Source organism: Corythoichthys intestinalis, chromosome 9 (genome assembly GCF_030265065.1).
Source record: "Corythoichthys intestinalis isolate RoL2023-P3 chromosome 9, ASM3026506v1, whole genome shotgun sequence".
NCBI lineage: Eukaryota > Metazoa > Chordata > Actinopteri > Syngnathiformes > Syngnathidae > Corythoichthys > Corythoichthys intestinalis.
In genome coordinates, this window is record NC_080403.1 from 12002511 (window position 1) to 12025729 (window position 23219).

General features: G+C 40.1%; 1 protein-coding gene across 2 annotated transcripts; it reads right to left on the reverse strand.

Annotated features, from left to right (window-relative positions):
- Positions 1-46: 46 nt before the first annotated feature.
- tmcc2 (transmembrane and coiled-coil domain family 2) lies at positions 47-22607 on the reverse strand. Of its 2 annotated transcripts, none has more exons than XM_057846461.1 (5): positions 22481-22607; positions 17083-17472; positions 11907-12520; positions 11417-11552; positions 47-6193 (listed from the first exon to the last, which is right to left on the reverse strand). In XM_057846461.1, the coding sequence occupies exons 1-5, from the start codon at positions 22481-22483 to the stop codon at positions 5894-5896; spliced, it is 1443 nt and encodes a 480-aa protein (XP_057702444.1). In that variant the 5' UTR covers positions 22484-22607; the 3' UTR covers positions 47-5893. The 2 variants fall into 2 exon arrangements, with proteins under 2 accessions (XP_057702444.1, XP_057702445.1); XM_057846462.1 differs by lacking the exon at positions 47-6193 and adding an exon at positions 10103-10978.
- Positions 22608-23219: the final 612 nt, after the last annotated feature.

A 23219-nucleotide genomic window follows, 5' to 3' on the forward strand; every position in this document is an offset into this window, starting at 1 on the left:
AGTTCTTCACCAGGTTTTCACATATGAAAACAGGGATTTTGGCCCATTCCTCCACACACATCTTCTCTAGATCTGTCAGGTTTTGGGGCTGTCGTTGAGAATAATGAAGTTTCAGCTCAATCCAAAGATTTTCTATTTCTATTTTCGGGAGACAGGCTGGGCCACTCCAGAGCCTTGATGTGCTTTTTACTCAGCCACTCCTTGGTCAGCTTAGCTGTGTGCTTCTAATCATTGTCATGTTGGATGATCAAGCCACGACTCATCTTCAAGTCTTTGACTGAGGGAAGGAGGTTGTGGCTCAAAATCGGATGATACATTTTACCATTCATCCTCTGCTTTAACAGTACAGTTGTCCTGTCCCCTTTGCCGAAAAGCAGCCCCAAAACATGAGGTTTCCATCCCCAAACTTCACACTAGGGATGGTGTTCTTGGGATTATACTCAACCTTCTTTTTCCACCACACACAACAGGTAAAGTTTGCACCAAAAAGTTCTACTTTGGTCTCATCTGACCACATGACTTTCTCCCATGACCCCTCTGCATCACTCAGATGGTCCCTGGAAAACTTCAGACAGGCCTTCACATGTACTGGCTTCAACAGGGGAACCTTCTGAGCAATGCATGATTTTAAACCATTGCACCGTAGTGTTCTATTGACATTAGCATTTGAAGATGTGCATCCAGCTCCCTTCAGGTCATTGGCCAAATCCTGTCATGTAGTTCTAGGCTGAGCCCTCACTTTTTGCATCATGAGGGATAACCCACAAGGAGAGATTTAACATGGAGCCCCATTCTGAGGTAGATTATCAGTCCTGTTTAGCCTTTTCCATTCTCTAACAATTGCTGCAACTGTTGATTTATTCTCATAAACCTGATTTCCAATTGTTCCATAACCTTTTTTTCAGCTTTGTGGAGCTCAACATTTTTTTCTCTAGTGTCTTTCGAAAGCTCTCTGGTCTTGCCCATGGTAGCAGTTGGATTATGACTGACTGTGGGGTGCACATGTGACAATGTTGAGCTCAAACGGGTGGGTTGGTGGTTACTCATGGGGTAAAGGGGGACTTTTTTTAAGATAGACTGACAACTCTTTGAGTGTCATAATTATTGCTGATTCTCAAGGATACAAATACTTATGAACCCCAGTAAATTACAAATAAATTATTGAAAAATCATTCAATGTGAGTTACGTATTTTTTTAAAGATTATGTCACTATAAGTGGATATGCATCTATAAGTTAAATTTCAGACCTCTACCTACTTTCTAAATTGGTGAACTTGCAAAATCACAAGGGGTGCAAATACTTCTGCTCATCAGTGTGTGTGTGTGTGTGTATACAGTATATATATATAATATTTCAATTGCCTTTAAAAGTCACTGCTTAAAAAAAACTTATATTGGCATCGAATCACTCAAGATCAGTTTTAGATATCACAATTGGCAGTTGTTTTTTTTTGTTTTTTTTTTTAAGGGTGGTATTGGCATCAGCTTTTGGAAATCCCATAACGCTTGACTTCTAGTTAAGATACCATATTGTGCAGGTGTACCCAATGAAGCGTCCAGTGAACTTATCTCTGGCATAGAGTGAAATCCATATTATCATTAATTGAAATGTCAGCTGGTTTCAGTGCACACATGAGGACATGCATGATGAGCACATAAACATTCATGAGGGGAAAAACATTTCCTCCTGAATAAGCTTCCACCTGAAGGTGGGCCTCTTTAATCCAGTTCTGCTTAGAGACTGTCCGTCCTTGTTTGTCTTGTTTTCATCCCCTGGAACATTGTCCTGACAGAAAAAGTCTCTTGTGCTACCTGCAACCATCTTACTCTGTACAAAAGGAGCCTCAGAGCAATCTAGATTTAATTAGGAAACGATACCTCCTGTTTCATCTACATCTGATTTCTGGTATACAGTTAAATGTTGTCCCTGTTACTGCAGCACATAGCACACCTATTGAGTTTAAGGATACATCTAAACCTCCACAGGTATTCTATGGCAGCATCTTTGCTCATGATAGGAGTGTGTGAAGTGGTCAGAAATGTCAAGGTTCCTTAATCTAAACAAGCATTCCTTCATGAATTATGGCATTATAATTGGGATTCTGTTGAATTATGTAAAGACTGCATGTAAAGTAAATTCTCCTTCCTTTACAAATTATTCATTCAATGGAATGCAATACAAATACAGTGGTACCTCTACATACGAATTTAATTCGTTCCAAGGCCTGGTCGAAATGGTCGTACAGTATGTCGAGCAGGATTTTCTCATAAGAATACATTAGAATCGATGAATTTGTTCCACAGCCCAAAAACCTCCGCTATATCCTTAATAAATACTGAAGGTACAAATATAAATAGCAGTTTCACATATCAAAACAAAAACATTATAAATACAAATTGGAACAATAATAATACATTGGAAATAAAAAGCGTTGTCACCTTAATTTAGAGACTGGCGAATGGAAGTTGGAGATGGCGGGTGGTGGTAGAGGAGTAGGACCGTCAGATCGTAGACATACATTATTCCAACCGTATTGTCGAGCCAGTTCATACGGTCATATTTTTGTATCATTTCCTTCTTACATTCAAAGGTAAGTGTTACCTTTTCCCTTTTTTATCACCTGCACTAATTTTCTTGGGTACAATGTTGATTTCTCTCACAAGAAAATCTGCCGCGCTGCGACGCTGTCTGAAATTGTCATATTTCGAGCATGTCGTCATATCTCGAGACAAATGACGAGTCAAACTTTACGTCGGATGTTGCATCATGTGTCGATGCAGTCATATGTCGAGGTACCACTGTATTTTGAAGACAGTTTCTTCTGGCGTACCCCATGGTTCAAACTTAAGTCCAATTTTGTTTAATATTATGCAGATTTGCTTAGCAGAACCTAAACCCGATGCAATATTTGATTTTTTTAAAATGAAAACATCATCATTTATTGCTGTAGTCCCACTCATGGTGAAGCCCATGACTATTTCCTTTAATCTCGTGGAACATCATTTTACGGAGGTAAAACTTATTTTTAACGTTTCCAAAACTAAAAAGGTTTTTTTTTTTTTTTTTAATGGCACCTCCCAGTGTGTTCTCCTGACAATTGAACACAGTTAAATTAGTGTTCATTTTTATTAAATACATGGTTGTTTTAATTGATCGATTATTTTAGAACTCATGTAGAAGCCCTGATTAAAAAATTCAAACTGGATATCTTTTAGTATTGCTACTCCTTTGCTGCCACACAAATATTGATCACTGCCACCATCCTTCCTACGCTTGGCTTTTGTGATGCCTTGGAAACATATCCCATGGACTTCACTATCAGTTGACGGGACACAGGGCTCGGGGCCGATCCGTAGGGGGCCTATTTCAAAATACTTAAAATTCAAATATTTTCAAAACCAAAGCTGCTCGCGGCCTAAAACCAAAACAGGAACCTCCCTTCGGCATATACAGTATGAGTCTTCATGAACAGCGACATAAAAAAAATGTAAAGTCGTTCCCTAATAAAATCCGTATTTTTTTTTTTTATATATAACAAAACTTAAAATGGCTAAATGCATGAAAATCACCAAATGCAGAGATAATCACCTAGATTTTCAGGATCAATAGCAATATTTGACATATTATATGAGTTACTGCCCAAAAAGCAACTTTTTTTTTTTTTTTTTTTTAGTTGTTGGTTTTCAACAGCTAATAAATCACAAAATTTTCACATGAAAAACAATACTTGAGGAAATCCTGCAGAATCATCTTAATTTTACACAACAAGAACAAAATTTGCATTTTTCTATCTACAATCACAACTTATTCAGGTTGAATTCCGCTATTGTGTAGAGATACAAAATCCAACATGGCGGCCGTCACAAAACAAAGAGCTTCATAGTTGAAAATTCTTGTAAATAAATGCTTAAATCGCGGAATTTCTATAGATATTAACATAAAACAGTGTAGATTCTTGGTTAAAAGCAAAAAAAAACGGGCAGTTATCGTACATTTTTACGTAACTATTTCAAGCCAAAGTTACGGTATTGCGTAATCCAACATGGCGGCCGTTACGAAACAAAGAGCTTTTTAAGTTGAAAATTCTTGTAGATAAATGCTTAAATTGCGGAATTTCTTTTGATATGAACGTAAAACAGTCTAGATTCTTGGTTAAAAGCAAAAAATCGGGCCGTTATCGTTCATTTTACGTAAATGTTTCAAGCCAAAATTACGGTATTGTGTAATCCAACATGGCGGCCATCACGAAAAAAAAAGAGCTTCTTAAGTTGAAAATTCTTGTAAATAAATGCTTAAATCACTGAATTTCTATAGATATTAACGTAGAACAGTCTAGATTCTTGGTTAAAAGCAAAAAACAGGCAGTTCTCATTCATTTTACGTAAATATTTAAAGCCAAAGTTACACTAATTTTATCCATTGATTTTTTTTTTTACGTTTCAACGTGCATGCATGGTGCTGTTTAATATAATAATTACCTTGAATCCTCAACCAAATCACTCTTGAGATACTCCTGCTGCTTGTATGCAGTAAAACCATTGTCCTATTTCCACCTAAATCCGGCGTTAGAATGCAGCATGTGTTTGAATTTACCACAGTGAAAGCCAACTCAACATTCTGCCTGCGTCGGCCCCCTACAGGAAGGTGTGGCACAATGTCAGTGGGAGCTGTCTTGTCAACTGATGGTGGAGTCGATGCATATCCACATCCTTGGACTACATATAATTTGGTGCCCTGAGGTTTGTGACAGGCTGCACTTATTTCTGCTCAATGTTCACAATGTTAGTTCAAATTAGGCCAGTGCTCGTTGATTCTCTCTGGACCTGCTGCTTGAATTTTGCTTCAAGGACCTTTAAAATTCAAGGAACTGGCTTCTCTTAGAATATTGTACCACTGCTCTCTTTTAAAACGACAGTCCTGTAATTTACCTGTATTTTCCTGACGACCGTGCATTTCTGTTTTAGCCTTATTTTATTACTTTGTGAATGTTGTTGAAACCGTTTTAACATGATGTCTTAGCCAGGCTTTCCTTGGAAAGAGATACCCTCATCTTAACAGGACCGACCTGGTAAATGAAGGCAAAACAAACAAACAAACAAAGATCCTAAAAGTAACTTTAGAAAAATAAGATGATGTTTTTGGTGACAGCAGTGATAATCCATGGTTGGTCATCCACACTGAGAGAAGGTCAGAGATTCGGACATGAGATGCTTGGCAGGATGTTATTTTGTCCATCTTGTCGTGCGGTTTGTCTAATCATCAGGCCGATAGGAAAATAAGCAGCTCACATTCTGTGGCAGGCCTCCTAAACTTTGTGCCCTCCTTTGGCATTTTTGTGCATTTTTCTCATTTTGTTCTGATTTGGCCAACATTTTGGTAGCGGAAATGTTTTTTCCCAAAATTCAGTGTGTTTTACTTGGCGTGACGCTGTGTTCAGATTGGTCTGGCAAATGAGAAATACAGTCGGCCAGCTCCATTTTGGTCATTTTGCAAGAAAGCAATTTTAAGCTTCAGCCCAATAGTGCAATAGTGCTTTAAGTCCAGGTTTAGGACCTGGATTTATCTGAACGATATGCCTTTTTTCCAATTGTTTCTGCCCTCAATGCAAAGATGACAAATACGTAGTTAGCCCACTCTTGTTCTTGGCCCATTTATTGTACTGTATGTGCCGCAGGCCCTCAAAAAGTAGGGACAACTGGCACCAGATGCCAACAACAAAATGTGATGTTTGGTAAATTTAAGCAAGAGTTAATTTTTGAGTGTTTTTGTTTAACAACAAGCAGAAGAAAAACCCACAAAGGTGTCAGAAGGATAGATTTTAGGAGGGCACAAGGGTTAAAAAAGAAACCCACCGGGAGCACGTACTGCTCTAGTTCCCTTCTCGGTGCAGCTCAGCTGGGCAGAAGCCAGGGCTCCAAAAAGTCCCAGTGCTTCCACAGAACGAAGAGCAACACTGTGAGCAGGACAGTGGCGCCCACCCGTGCCCGTGTCTTCATCAGCGGCGTGATGAAGTTGGCCAACGTGGACACGAACACCAGTAGTACTGCCATGAGCGCCAGGATGACGTTAATAAGCTTGCCCAACAGCGCGCGGGCGTTGGCGTTCTCCACGCCCTCCAGCTGGACCACCTGCTGCTGCTGCTGCTGAAGCTCCAGCTTGGTGATGCGAGTCAGGCACGACTCCACTGCCTCCTGCCAGTGTGGAAAAACACAAAAAATGAACACGAACACCAGCTAATGCTCATCCTAACTTTATTAACTCCTTGCTACCATTTATGGCAATTGACGTCCAATCCATTTGAACTGGGATGGCTGGCTGTGAATGATATGTGTCAGACCTCCCATTTCAAATGAATTGGATCTGTATCACTGTCAATGGTAACCAATGAGTTAAAAGACATTAAAGCAATGGTAAACTTTTAATATAAATGACCTTTATGTGAAAGATGGTTGCTCAAAGAATCAAAATATGCAAATCACAAATTTCTAAGAACTATGCTAAAATGGACAATTCCCATTCTTGATGTAGCCAAATGGCCATTGGGTCAATCATGATGGCAAATAAAAGGGGGGAAACAAGACATCCTCTTCTGGTTCCTCGAAAAAGAGAAAATGGGGTCGAACAGAGTCCATTCGTAATAACCGAGGCTGTTCGGTTAGTATGAAGCAATTTAATCCGTGATATCAATTGTGAGTCAAAACCAAATTGATGTAGAATAAAAAAATAAAAACTGCATTCCACTCTTTCAAAGACCTTTTCTGCATCGAGAGAACATAGACTTCGTAACCTAATGACCTGAGACTTCATCATTCTTTGCTCACGCCATACCATAGGGGGCCGAGCTTCATTTAGAAATAGCCGAAGACAGCACACACTCCTGTCGGATTTAAGCTTGGATTTTTGAAGAACTACGAAAGCTGTACCACATTCAAACAGGAAGGATTGTCTCAGGAGTGATTTGTTCGAGGATTCAAGGTAAATATTATGTGGCAGCCCCCTTATCATAACAAAGAGCCAACAGACTAGCATCAATCTTCGACAGATTTAAGTAAAGTAGTTTTTTTTTTGCTTTTAACCAAGAATCGAGACTGTTATACCTTCATATCTATAAAGAATTCAGGGATTTAAGCATTTATTCACAAGAATTTCAACGTAAAAATCTCTTTGCTGTGGACTTGTGGTAAGGCGGCGCCACAGTGAACTTAAACACGAGCCGCACATGCGCTATATTTACGTAAAACAAATACAGTAAAAGTACAAATCGAGGAAGCTGACCGGCAAACACAAGGCATAGCCCGATATTCATTTATATGCAATATTCTATGTGCAATACTTACCTGCAATATTCAAAGCCTTAACTGTCAAACTGCTGCTACTTCACTCCGATTATTTGCACTGCCTGAACATAGGGCTATCGCATACGCATTTTATATTTGTTTATTTAGATTTTATACTTGCAAGTCACTTTTAAGATTTTAACTTATCATGCACTGCAAAGGGAAATGCTCCAAGGCTTGTCCAATATTCATTTATATGCAATATTCTATGTGCAATACTTACTCACTTGCAATATTCAAAGCCTTAACTGTCAAACTGCTGCTACTTCACTTCGATTATTTGCACTACCTGAACATAGTGCTATCTCATACGCATTTTATATTTGTTTTTTTAGATTTTATACTTGCAAGTCACTTTTGAGATTTTAACTTATGCACTGCAAAGGGAAATGCGCCACAATTTCATTGTACAACTGTATAATGACAATAATGGGCTATTCTATTCTATAAAAAGTTGTGATTGTATATAGAATCGATTAAGTAGTAATCTATTTATATATTATAATTGATTCCGCGTGTTTTCCTCAAGTATTAAATTTCTGATGTGAAAATTGAGTGATTTATTAGCTGTTGAAAACATGCAGTAAATGAAAGGAACATAAGTTGGTATTTTGGGCAAAAACCTATATGATATGTTAAATATTGCTATCGATCCTGAAAATATGGGTGATTATCTCTGCATTTGGAGATTTTTGTGCATCTAATGTAAAATCCGAGAATTTTATAGCCATTTTAAGTTTGTCATACTTTTATGAAAAATAATGAATCGGGATTTTATTAGGCAACGACTTTGAATTTTTTTATGCCACTGCTCATGGAGACTTATATCTGGCTAAGGTAGGTGCCTGTTTTGGTTTTAGGTCGGTAGCAGCTTTGGTTTTGAAAATATTTGAAGTTTTTTAAAATAGGCCCCCTACCGATCGGCCCCCGTTTCCCATGTCATGTCAATAGGTTATGAAGTCTATGGAGAGAAATAATCACTTCTGGCTATGGTCAATAGTCTTGACCAATAGCCTTTTGCGCCAACTACTGTCTAGGTATGTCCCGATCGCATATTTTTGTACCAGCGTCCAAGTCACCTCATTTTGAGAATCTGCCGATACTGACTCCCGGTCCGATACCGGAAAAAAAAGTTGTTGGTTGTTATTTGAACAAAAGTTCCAAACATGTTAAAGTACTGTACTGTTTACAGTACTGTACTTCCTCCTCCTCTTTTTCCGGGAGTGTTGTTGAGGATAAAACCTACATACTTTTTGCTTCTTTTGGCAATGCCATTGTATTTCTGGATTATTTTGTTACTTTTTAGCTGTTAAAAAAATATTTTTTAAAAATATATAAGTGTACTGCCCAAAACAGTGCGTTTCCTCGTGCACTACCCGACAGCCAGCTAACATTGTACTGTATGTCCGCCAATAAAACACAAGGCTTGGTTTTCTTGTTTATATATGGAGTAATTCGTTTAAGTTTGTGAAACTGTAATAAAGAAACATGCATGCGTTCAACACAACTGCACAATACACGCCGGTATACAAACGCCATGTAGACACCACACTTCACTTGAGCTACAAGCTATAAGTATAGGCTAGCTTCCATACAGCAGGACTTATTAACAAATTTCGTTCACATTATTTTTTTCCATAAACACACATATACTGCATATTAACAGGTTGGTATATATAAGTTTCCGAGGACTTCCATTTTACACTTTCTCTAACCAAAACAAGCTGAGCTCGAGTGGCATTACTCATCGAAATCCCTCAAAAAAGACAATTTGGAAATGTCACATCCTTCTGCCATCATCACGACATAGGAGGACAACATGAAGAAATGGCTAAGAGTCGCCACAACCAAAATAATTTTATACATTATTGATTTAATGGCAGTGGATGGAAACGCAATCAGGGACCTGAAAAGCTCGGAAGCATCCAGTTGAATGTGTCCTTATACATAAATGACAATGAAAGACAGTGCCACCACAAAGCAATAACATGTACAATTATGTTAAATTTGACAACAATTTTGTGTGTTGTTTCACAGTTGAGACATCATTAGCTTTGCATTAGCTTCAGCGATAAAGAAGTGGAAAACAAGCACTCATCTACCTACAAGTCATACATGGGCTTTTTACCCTAAATGCATAAATTCAAGTGTTACATGTCTTTGTCCATTTGTTTACAGGTAGAAACGCAGTTAGGCAAGGGAAGACAACTTGATGTGCCTCACAACAACACTTACGTTGATGGACATATATCGAGACTACGTGCATTCTACCTTGATGATGGAAGGCTCGATTTATGCTCCACCTTCCTTAATATTTTATAAATTATGATTTATTGACCTGTTTTGCACACACACCAATTAATCAGCTTTATCTGTGAATATGCCTTGTTCATTTGCTGCTTAGAAATAGATGTACAGGGTGTCCCAAAATGCCGTGTCTCTGGCGTTGAGACACACAGATTCAACACTTAGAAGACATGTGTTACAAATCTTTGAATTTCTCAAACAAATTTGAATGAATAAAATGTATAAACGGTTCAATTTCATTGAGTTCAAATTTATGATATTTAGTTTTTTAAATTATGTATTTTGGGGAAGGGGCAGTATTTCTCGACAAATTATTGTTGTAATCAGGGCTGGCGCTAGCTATTTTGGTGCCCTAGGCATAAATGCTTTGTGGTGCCGCCCATACCCCCCCAGCCCCCCATCCACCCCCCCAACGATAAATGAACAATATCTGAACGTTTGAATATGAAAGGGGAAATCTACATAGCTTTTAGATTGTTTTTTTTTTCTACTTAGTTTCATCAGTAGATGTCGCTCTTGGCCTCTGAACCTCTCGAAAATGACTACGGCTTCTTACTAATGGAAAAATTTCGGTATCAACATAGTCGTTGCATAAAACCACTACCGGTATGTCTCGTAACATTCCATTTAATTTTCATTGTGCAATGAATTTGCAAGTCACATCATTTCCACCACAGCGTTTTGGAGTGGGTTTTTTTTGGTTGTGCACACTAATAAACCGATCATAACCCGATTTCTGGAGTTACCAGATTATTCAAGTGGTCATGTAAAGAGCATGATCCGCTATCCTTTATCTGATAAACACCGCTATTTTACATCTCTGAGCATGTGTACAAATGGAAAAACGGACGTCGCTAGAGAGGCCTTAGGGACACAAAAACTGATTCGCTTTCAGCCTATGGGCCTACTCTGCAGTTAGCGAGCTTGTGTAACGCAATCGCCACACTCGCATTTGAAGAGGTTCAGTGGGACAACTTCAAGCAAGCATGGGTTTTTGGTAGACATGGAGGAAGGCCTATGCTGAGACCGAGTTTTACGTCATGTACTTGGAAAGAAATCGAACTATTGACTTAACATGTAAACCAGGTTTTTCCTGATTATCACATCACTGAAGTGCACGTAAATGCGTCAAATCTCATTATTGTCATTACCAGTTATCGGATTATTGTAGTCATGTAAACGTAGCTGATAATAAATAAACAATTGTTTAAAAAAAAACAAAAAAACAAAAAAAACATTCTTACCTGCAAGTGATGCGCGGGCATCATCTCGCTGCTTTTTCCTCTTCCTTTTTTCCGCCCCCGACTCTTGTTGTCTTTTCGATGACATTCCCTTTCAAGAATAAACTTCTGCCAAATTTGCGACTGAAGCATAATGGAGCAAACCACTAGGGAATTGGGGGGGGGCACCAAAGGTAGACTGACGAGAGGGCCGCACAGGAGATTCTTTTTTTGTGTAAATAATGAGCCTATGTTACTTATATTTGTATTACTTGCATTTATCAGGCTTTACAAAGTTTTATTTTAAGTACTATATATTGTTGTTATTATTACAATTACTATTTTTTAGGATTTTTTACAAACTTGATTTTTTTTTTGGTGCCCCTTCAGGCAGAGTTGGTGCCCTACGCGCAGTGCGTGTTATGCGTATGCGGAGCGCCGTGTCTGGTTGTAATGATAAAATACGAAAGTGTTTATTTTGAGAAATGCATGTGGTTGGCACAGCCCCCAATTATTTGCCCAGAGCATGGATGCATGCATCCATATTTACCTGAATGTCTCTTGCTCTCTCATAGGACTGGTAAGCCACTTTCTCCTCCATGCTGGCCAGTTCCTGTTTGAGATTGCTCATTTCATTCTGATGAAGTTCTGTCAAGTCGCTTAGTTGCTCCTCTAGTCGTTCATACCTGAATTAAAAAATACAAATAATTGCAATATAAAATGTCTATATGTGGTAAGAAAAATATATAATTGCTAAGGACAAGGTGACAGTTTTACATCTTACAGGAAATTTTAAATATGCTCTCTCATTGGGAGTAAAACAGCATACATGATGTAAACCTACAATATGGTGATACACATCAATTGACTCAACTACGGTGAGAACAGAGCTTTTCATTGGCAAGGCTTCAAGTCTACAGTGGCACACGTTCTATCACTCAATGTAAAACTGAATAAATTAAAACTAAAATATCCAGATTTCATGGCTTATTTTTAAGGAAAGGTTTAAATGATTGCTGTTTGTGTGGGGTTCGGTATACCTGTATCTCTCTTCTTGCAGGCACTGCGTCATGTAGGAGTAGTCGCTTTGCAGCTGGCCCTTCATGTCCTCAATGGTGTCCTCCATGTGTGCCTGGCTGGCTTTGATCTCCTGCAAGCCCTCGAGGAGCGAGTCCCACGAGCTGTGCACGTGATGGTGGTGGTGGTGGTGTCCGTCCAGTCTGGGACTCCCCATCGTGGGCCCTAACATACCACCTCCTCCCACCCCACCAGAGTTGCTGCCTGGAGCGGAGCCGGACGTGGCGCTGGAGCACTCGTCGTCGCTGCCGTACTTTGGGCTGGACACCAAAGTGGCGCTTCCACTGAGGGCGCGTGGGGTCGGGGTGTCGTCGGGGTGGCCGCCGACTCCGTCTTCCAGCGTGTCCTTGAGGTGGGCAATGTTATCCGCGCTGCCGAACTTGTTCCTGATGAGACTGGCGAACTCTCTGGGTTTGGAGACCACGGCGGTGTGAGTGAGGGCCGACACTCCTCCTTTAACCCCTTCTACCACGCCGCCTCCGAAACCGCTTATCCCTGCACGAACGTTTGCCCCCACGTCCTTCAGTCCTTGTTGCATATCACGCAGGACATCCTTGGGCTGCCGGGCCGGTCCATTCTGGACAGTCAGAGGGAAGAACAAGAATAAAGAATCTTACATTTTTGGTCTTAAGGGGCAAACATTGGATGAAGGCGGAAGTTTGAACCTGGCACAGACATTCGCCCCCACACTGCAAAAACACACATCTTTAAAACTAGTTAAATTCCCTTGTTTTCAGTGTAAATCTATCAGAAATAAGTGAAATTATCTGCCAGTGCTTCGTGTAAATTTTACTCATTTAGATTTCATGAAATAAGAAAATTAGCTAGCTGAAAATAATCTTAACATATTTATTTTAAGTGACAGATTAGTATATAATATCTTTAAAAAAAAAGATTGCTTGTCAGAAATGTTCTTAATTCAAGAATAGATATCATTCAAAACATTATTTGAATGCAATTTTTCTTGATTTAGCTGAAAAAACTACCAGCTTTTAGCTCTATAGGCTTAAAATGAATAAATAGCAATATTTATTTAAATTGAATAATCTGACGCAAATATTCTGTTATCTAGTCTTTAACACTCAAAACAAGATGGAGAAAAATATTTGACTAGATTCAAGAAAAATAATCTTATAAAGGCATTATAAATTTGCCAGTGCACAGACTGTTAAATTGACAAGTTAAAATCAGCCATAATGTTCGACATCAAGAGTTTAATTTGTTCTGTGACCACGTTTGTACCTGAAAACACTTGCATGTCAAATAATCCCTGAAATGAATAGAAAAGCCTTTAATCTACAGGTGTCAAACTCAAGGCCAGATCTGACCCGCTACATCACAAAATCCGCCACAAAAGATAAACATCTGCATCGACCTCATGTTTCTCGCTAAAATACCAAAATTGCAGAAAGCCATTATTCAACTTGTTGTGTAATAATATGAGGTGATCATAATTGTTCATAGTTAATTATGGCTCTTCCAGGAAAGCTATAATTATGATGTGATCTGCAATTGAAAAGGGTTCAACAACCATGCTTGAATCCATTCTTGATTCCAAAGAAATACAATGAAAATTTTTCGTGTTTTAGGTAGATAACACTCCGTAATATAACATAGCGTAAATCAGTGTTTTTCAACCGCTGTGCCACAGCACACTAGTGTGCCGTGAAAGATCGTCAGGTGTGCTGCGAGAAATCATCCATTATCACATTTTTTCTTTTTTTTTTCATGTCGTCGGGCGGAGTTGCAGGAGGAAGGAAGGAGTAGGTAGAAAGTTCTCGGTCGTGTGCAGATGAGCGAGGTATTGCTCGTGACGAGTTCAAAAACTGCTCGGATTTCAAGCCATCAGCCACCTTGCTGTCCGCGACAATGTGGTCCCCAGCATGTCTACTGTACATCATTTGATTAGACTCATTAAGTATTGATATACGTCTAAGTGTCCTTTCTATTTCATCCATATGTGACGACCGTCAATTCTCACCCTGTGTTTTATTCCTACACTTTGTCGAGGACAGCAAGGTGGCTGATGGCTAGAAATCCGAGCAGTTTTTGAACGCTGCACGAGCAGCTCTCCAACAGCGCCATAGTGCCAAGCAAGCTTCAACGTCATCTCCAAACGAAGCACCCATCGCTTCAAAACAAGTCGATGGACTATTTTGTTCGCCTTTGTGAAAACACAGAGAAACAGACAACTATTTGGAGGAAAAACTACAAAAGTAAATGAGAAAGCCCTCAAACCCAGTTACCTTGTTACTGAACTTGCTGCTAAATCCAAAAAGTCCAATGCAGTGGTAGAGAAATTAATACTGCCTGCCTGCAAAGCCATTGTCAGCGAGATGCTCGGCCCTGATGCAGTTAAAGACATTGCTAAAGTCCCTGTCTGATAATTCTGAGCTTTTGAAGCCTAACTGCTTTAAAAAAAAAAAAAAAAAAAAACTGAGAGACTGAGAGCTGTCGCTGAAGATTCCTGCCAGGATATCGGCTTTGTGTTCATCTAAACAGGCTCAAGTTTCCCACTGTGTTAGTATAAATTCTGAGAAATTATTTTTTTTCATTAAACATACTGTGCAGAAAGTAATTTTGGAACATTTTTTATTTGTGGTGTGCCGCGAGATTTTTTCCAATGTAAAAACGTGCCGTGACTCAGAATAGGTTGAATAAACACTGGCATAAATTATAAAATAATTAGTAGGCGTGTAAGGATACACGGATCTGGATTGATGTATCAATTAGTTATGCAATATCGAATCAAAATACATTGAAATGCAAAACATCGTCACATTATTTTAGATAGATCATTTGTCAAAAAGACTGTGTGTCATTCATATGAAAGTTTCAGCAAAAAAAAATGTCAAAATTGCCTTAAAGAATTCATTGCTTTAGTTGAAATTTAACTGATTTTGTTAATTGTGTCGATAATATTGCAATAATATAATAATATTAATATCTGCAATATTATTTCACTGTCCAAAGAATCAATATCTTATAGCATCATCATGAAAATGTTAATTTACACGCCTACTAATTACCGTAATTTCCGGACGATAAAGAGTGAGTCGGGTCAATGGTATTTTAGGGCAACACTGTAAACACACACACACACAAAAATCAATGTTCAACCCGAGTGAGGAGAACGCGCAGTAGAAAATGAATATGGATGATGGCCAATGTCCAGACCATTAAGTTAACACTTGTAGTGAACTACTGTCAGTGTTGCCAGTAACACGTTACTCTAATCTGATTGTTATCTTTCATTTTTCCAAACCAGTAATCTGATTAAAGTTATTTTCCTTAGTGTCTGTGCGTCACAATCAGTGTTGTTAATAACGGCGTTACAATATAACGGCTTTACTAACGGCGTTATTTTTTTCAGTAGTGAGTAATCTAATTAATTACTTTTCTCAGCTTGGCAACGCCGTTACCGTTACTGAGGCGGGAAAGGCGTGCGTTACTATGCGTTACTAGGTTGGTTGAATAAAAAAAGTCAGACGGACTCACGGAGACGAGAGAGCAGAGCAGGAGTGGGGAAGACGCCGTTGCAAAAGCGATGCTAGGTGGCTCTAATAATACCTGACTGTAGCCCACAAACTACACCCACATGATACGGTAGATATCCCATATTATAGAACTAGATGCTAAAGATAGACACAGCTGCATTAGCAACATGTTTTAAGGACTACATGCGTTAGTAAACAGCCGCCATCTTAAAGCAGTAGACCTCTCAGGAAGGCTCTGTTGTAGAGATCCTTCCTAGCGAACCTTTTTCTAAAATGGTCCTAAATCGGCAAAATCTTGACTTAAATCTATCTTTAAATGATGAAACAGTTTTAAAACTTACACATGTTGAAAGTAGATAGAAGGGAACTCATGCAATAACGGGAGCAATTTTAACAACTTTAACGGTTGATTCAAAACTTTAAATGACTTCCACACATAGCAAAGGTTACTATCTAGTTATCGCAATACCCTTGTGTCTAGTTAAGTGGAGGGTAAAGAATTGGGCTCGGGCCAATTGTCCCAAAAACCCTTTAAACTTCACATTGTGTGACCTTTTTTTTTTTTTTTTTTGGAGAAAAAAAAACATGAAAATTATCACTAGTTACTTTGCCAAGTAGCTAATTACTCTTAAATTCAGGTAACTGAGTTACTAACGCAATTACTTTTTGGGAGAAGTAATTTGTAACTGTAATTAATTACTTTTTTAAAGTAAAATTAACAACACTGGTTACTATTGCCTCATAATGTGTGTAGAATGAAGAATATTGTAGTCATGTATGACGAGCATTTTGAATAGAAAATGCTAGAAAGGTTCCCGGTACGTGTTTGTTAAAATGGTAACTGCTTATAGCTACTTCCTGTTTTGGTCTCGAGTCATACGCGCTAAGTGTTTTGGGACGTGGGCTAGGCAGGTGTACATTCGAGCCGAGTCTTGAGATGTGCAAGGGACTGTCGATCCTTGTACATCCATGAATGAACGTGAGTATTTTTCCTTCATTCTGGAGGGTATCAGCGATAGGTTGGACCCCCTACATAGCTTTGCCGTTGCAACGGCGGGTAATCATCACTCCAAGTCGGCAAGCATTTTTTTCATCATATTCATGTTGCACAATTATGCCGTGAGGTGATGTGTTCATTTCATCTTTGGGATGTGTTGTAAATCCGATTGAGTGTAAAGTGCTTAGTTGCTGCCACGTTTTTAGGCTTAATTGACTGTGTGTGTATGACGTACCTCCAGGTTGTGAGTTTGTCAGTTATTTGTTAGTTTCAGGGCTCCGGAGTGGCTTAGCAAGCGCGAGTCAATGGTGGTTGAAATCAACTCCATCGACTAATCAAACTTCCGATAACTCTAAGATGAAGCCTTATGTGAAAAATTCTTATCTTCCCCTTTAAATTCAATTATCGGAAAGTCAATTACATGTGATGACAGTTTTCTGTTTCATTCTTATGTTGAGGCGGCATAAGGAGAAAAATTGGTAAAAAGTAAGTAATAAATTACTTTTAAAGTAACTAAGTCATTTTGATAATCAAGTATTCAGTAAAGTAACTTGATTACTTTTGTAAGGCGTAATCAGTAATTAAATTACTTTTTCAAGTAATCTGTGACGACTACTGTGCTCTCTGTGTGAGATGATGACTTACCTGTTCTATCTCCTTTAGCTTCTTGTGGTAATGCTCTAGCTTCTTGTGCAAGTGTGCAATGGTCTGTGCTGACTTTTGGTTCTTTTTCTCAAACACCTGCTTGATCCTGGATGCCTGCTGCTTGTCGGCGTTGTGGGCTAACTTAAGGTACTCGGCAACGTTGTCGTCACGGGCCTCCTGCTCTACCCGGATCTGCTCGGTCACCTTCAAGATTTTCTGTTGCAGGTGCTCCAGAGCCGCCCGGGTTCGCTGGGGCTCGCCGCATCCCGCGCCGCCCTCAGTGCCGCCGGACGCTGAGCCCGCCGCGCCCTCTGCGCTAATGTTGCTGTCTGAGCCTCCATGGCTGGCGGTGGAGGGGAGGCTGAGAGTTGTCGCCTCGCTCTTGTCCAGCTGGCAGGACAAGAAAAGAGGTACAGAATGTTGATGACTTGATATTGAATAGACTTTGCCCATTTGAAATGAATTTTGTTTATCAACGGTCATTAAAAAAATGTTTTTTTTAATGAGAAAAATGGCACTAATTAATATATTACTTTGTGATAATATAGACAAAGGTTTTATTCTATTATGCACGCTTCGGCTAACTTGTGACAGTACACTACAGACATACTGTACAAGGCGAAAGTCACAGCTATTTAGTGATATTCAGTAATACAGTATCACTAGTTTATCAGAATACACGCTAGGCAACGGCGTAGGTTTGCATAGGGATGGTAGGGATATAACACTACCAACTTTTCAGGATGCTCAAATTGTCCCCACCAACTTTTAAGACACTTCTATTATACAACGACATCAGTTACAGTGGAGCAAATAAGTATTTAGTCAACCACCAATTGTGCAAGTTCTCCTATTTGAAAAGATTAGAGAGGCCTGTAATTGTCAACATGGGTAAACCTCAACCATGAGAGACAGAATGTGGAAAAAAACAGAAAATCAAACATTGTTTGATTTTTAAAGAATTTATTTCCAAATTAGACTGGAACATAAGTATTAGGTCACCTACAAACGAGCAAGATTTCTGGCTGTCAAAGAGGTCTAACTTCTTCTAACGAGGCTCCACTCGTTACCTGTATTAATGGCACCTGTTTTAACTCATTATCGGTATAAAAGACACCTGTCCACAAGCTCAGTCAGTCGCACTCCAAACTCCACTATGGCCAAGACCAAAGAGTTGTCGAAAGACACCAGAGACAAAATTGTAGACCTGCACCAGGCTGGGAAGACTGAATCTGCAATAGGTAAAACGCTTGGTGTAAAGAAATCAACTGTGGCAGCAATTATTAGAAAATGGAAGACATACAAGACCACTGATAATCTCCCTCGATCTGGGGCTCCATGCAAGATCTCACCCCGTGGCGTCAAAATGATTACAAGAACGGTGAGCAAAAATCCCAGAACCACACAGGGGACCTAGTGAATGACCTACAGAGAGCTGGGACCACAGTAACAAAGGCTACTATCAGTAACACAATGCGCCGCCAGGGACTCAAAGTCAGACGTGTCGCCCTGCTGAAGAAAGTACACGTCCAGGCCCGTCTGCGGTTCGCTAGAGAGCATTTGGATGATCCAGAAGAGGACTGGGAGAATGTGTTATGGTTAGATGAAACCAAAATAGAACTTTTTGGTAGAAACATAGGTTCTTGTGTTTTGAGGAGAAAGAATACTGAATTGCATCCGAAGAACACCATACCCACTGTGAAGCATGGGGGTGGAAACATCACGTTTTGGGGCTGTTTTTCTGCAAAGGGACCAGGACGACTGATCTGTGTAAAGGAAAGCATGAATGGGGCCATGTATCGAGAGATTTTGAGTGAAAATCTCCTTCCATCAGCAAGGGCGTTGAAGATGAGACGTGGCTTGGTCTTTCAGCATGACAATGATCCCGAACACACAGCCAGGGCAACAAAGGAGTGGCTTCGTAAGAAGCATTTCAAGGTCCTGGAGTGGCATAGCCAGTCTCCAGATCTCAACCCCATAGAAAATCTTGGGAGGGAGTTGAAAGTCCGTGTTGCCCAACGACAGCCTCAAAACATCACTGCTCTAGAGGAGATCTGCACGGAGGAATGGGCCAAAATACCAGCAACAGTGTGTGAAAATCTTGTGAAGAGTTACAGAAAACGTTTGGCCTCCGTTATTGCCAACAAAGGGTACATAACAAAGTATTGTGATGAACTTTTGGTATTGGTATTGGAACTTTTGGACCAAATATTTATTTTCCACCATGATTTGCAAATAAATTCTTTAAAAATCAAACAATGTGATTTTCTGTTTTTTTTTCCACATTCTGTCTCTCATGGTTGAGGTTTACCCATGTTACAGGCCTCTCTAATATTTTCAAGTGGGAGAACTTGAACAATTAGTGGTTGACTAAATACTTATTCATATCATTTTGACGCAGTCTGGTGTTAGTGGAAGGCTCATATTTAAGCAATAAATATTTGAAACACATGAACAGATAATATAGCAATACTCATCACAGACATTAGGCCTGAACGATATATCGTTTGACCATAATCATCGCGATGTGCGGATGTGCAATACTCGCATCGCAAGGGTGAACGATATTTTAATAATAATTTTTTTTTAACAAGCTTAAATTCACTCACGCTTTGATGCTCACGCTGCCGAGAACAGCCTCTCACTTACACAATGAATGAGTTGTCTTTGATTGGAGAGCCAGCGAGTCGTCCATCGCAAGAGCAAAGCTACAAAACTGTCAATCATCGTTAACTTTACCAAACCCGCTGCGCTGGCAGAAAAGCTTTGGTCACACTGCTTAGCAGGAGGGGGTGTGAGAGGCTGAGTGGACTCACTCAATGAAGCAAAGCATTTTTCTAAGTTATTCTTTTTTAGAAATAATTCACATTAACAAGGTGGCACGGTGGCACACTGGTTGCATTGTTGGTTTGCACTGAGCTAAACAGACTATTCTAAGGCAAAACAATGTGTCTGTTTTCAATACACAAGATTACCTAACCCTAACCCTAACCTCTTCCGAATACTTCTCATTATCGGCCAAAAACGTTGCTTGTTGTCAAGTAGGAGTGGGAACCTCTTGTTACCTCACGATACGATACAATTTGCGATACAAAGCTCACGATAACGATGATCTGACAATATGGTGATACAATGATTATCGATACATTGGTCAGGAAATCATTCTAGGATATTCTACAAACAACAAATAACAAGAAAAACAAGCTTCTGCTGTGAATTGGAATGAGTTTATCACTAGTAGACGTCCAATCCATTTGAACTGGGAGGTTGGCAGTTCATTCGCTGCCATCCCTCCCACTTCAAACGGATTGAACGTCTATGGCCGTCAGTGGCAGCCAATCCCAGGCAATGCCTGGCAATGAGGTAATTTTGGGCCATTAAACATCATTTGCCTGTTGATTTTCAGTTACTTCCTGTTGATTTTGGGGTATTTTATGGGTCTCTTCTTGTTTATTTTGAGCTACAGAACAGGAAGTGAACTGGGAATCACCCAAATGAATAGGCAGTGACTCAACAGGAAATGACCTGTAAATGAACAGCAAGTGACCTGTAAATGCCCCGAAAATCGGACAGAATGACTGCGAATGCTCTGGTTTCAAATTAGTGCTGCAACGATTAATCGATTAACTCGAGTATTCGATTAGAAAAAAAGATTCTAATTAAATTTTGCTGCTTCGAGTATTCGTTTAATTAAAGTGGCGTTGTAATGGTTTGCTTTGAAAGTGTTTGCATTTATTTTTATATATTTGGGTGGATACTGAATCCATCTGCTCCCTGTTAAGACCAACATAAGCGTTTGTTTGAGCTAATGATTTTTTGAATACAGTCCTAATTTAGTTTAAAGGTATATTTAGCCATTTTTGTGGTAATATGTGTCTGAGCCATTTGTTTAGAGCATTGTAAAAAAGTGTTAGCATTTTATAGCATTTAAGCTAGCGGACTTTTGCTTTGTAAGTTAGCCAATTGTTCTTTTGTTGTACGCTGTTGTTCTCTTTTTCTTTTCTTTTTTATATACTGTGTGAGGCTTAGCTCAGGTATTTTAATTTTTTATGTTCCTTATCCGATTACTCGATTATTCGAACTAAATAATTCATCAATTAATCGACTACTGAAATAATCGATAGCTGCAGCCCTATTTCGAATGAACGAACGTGCCCAGTCTAAATGGATTGGGCGTCGAGCATCGTCAATGGCAGCCTTAGAGTTACCCGAGACACTATTATGGTAGAAGATTTTGGTAGCAATTGCTGGTTCCTTTTTTTTTTTTTTTTTTTGTTACATTTTTAGATATTGACACCTTTTTAAAACGATATCTCGATTCTTGGCAGGAGCATATCGATAACCTTTTGGGATACAAAGTATCACAATATATCACCATTTCGATATTTTGTCACACCCCTATTGCCAAGCGAGTTGTGTTGAGCACAATGAAACCATTCGGTACTCAACCTTCAAATAATTGCTTGCAAGCCAAAGCAAAAACTCATCTAAACAAACTCGTATCTCCAAAAACTTGCAAGTCAGGTCACATGCATCTCAAGGTGCCACTGTATGCACTTCTTGTTTAAATTTACATTTGAACAAAATACTGTATCCTCCATCTAAAATCATGTATACAAACACCATAAAAGAGGAACAGAGCTGAGACTCGAACCACAGACCTCTGAAGTGTCATGCAGATGTGCTAAGTAAAGTGTGTGTCTAAGTAAATAATGTAAGGGTCACATAAAATGGGACGGTCCAATATTTGATGGGAAGAATAACATGATTGATCTGAAGGGGATTCCCTGCATGGGCGAATGTGTGGCCTGGCAGATGGTGCGTATTTTAATGCCTGCCTGCCTTCGCCCGCCTGACGTCAAAACAGTGTAATGAGAGCCTGCAAACATGAGCTCAGGGAGACACATGACACTGAACATCTCGAATTCCGTGCTCTAATTTCTCTGGACGGGTCAGTGGGAGGGTTTATCAGCATTTTACTGGCATGGCGGTGTTATAATAACAGCTCTGAGGAGCTATTTACAACTCCCCTCCCAGTGAAAGTAGGTTACAATCACATTGTAATGGAGAAAGGAAAAACAGACGAGACTCTGTGGGAGAAAGTGGGATGCAGGAAGCTGAGCAGAGGATGCGGTGCATGTGTGATGTCGCATGACTGTGAAGAGACATCAAAACTGCCAAGGATGACGTTGTGACCTGACTGTGTCTTTACATTTAACTAGCGCAAGTCAGGTTGGGATGGGGAGGGATGGTCGGTGACGAAGATGGAAGTGACACCCGGCATCAAAACAAGCGCACACACGACCGGCAACACCAGGCAGGACACGACGAGGATGGATGAGGACGAGAGGACGAGGATGAGTCACGAGCGGGCGAGGAAACAAATGAGAAACGTTACCATACTGCTTTAATCCAATTTGGACTGTTTGCGTTCCAGGCCCATTCTCCTGGAGCCCCCCTCCTCCTCCTCCTCCTCCTCTTCTCCTCACCTCCCCCTGAGCCCCCCACCCCACCCCGCTCCTATCTTCACCCTCAGCCAACGCCTGGGCGACGATCACCTCAGCTCGTCCTATGCGGCTCCATTGTTGACGGCGTCGACATCTGCAGCCTCCTGGCCTCCTCTCTAGCTGCTGGCCGCTCTGATCTAGTTCTCACTCTCTCTCCTTTGCCTTTTCCCCCCCTCCCACCGCTCTCTCGGTGCAAATGCTGCCTGTCCTGCTCTATAATGGAGGTGGGAGCACAGGAGCAGATGATGGCGGGGGTGGGGATGGGAGAAAGCTTAGCGCAGGCGTAAAGCTGCCATCGCTGCTGTAGGAGTTGAGGTGTGGGAGGGGCAGAGAGAGCACAGGAGGGCCTGTGGCGAGGGGGCGGGGGGCTGCAGGCCGTGCAGGAGCAATCCAGAAAATCTGTCTGTTCCACAACCACTCCAAAGAGCACATGATTGGGAAAAAAATGTATTCTCATCAGGCAACATGGTAAACAATTGTTGAGCAGATCTGCTTCAGTTTTGCTATTTTTGCAAAAAAAAAACTATTCCAATTAAAAAACAAATACGTAGCAGCGGGAACCTCAGGGTTCCTCAGGATACGATTAGCGATACAGGTCTCACGATAACGATGATGTAATGATATAGCGAT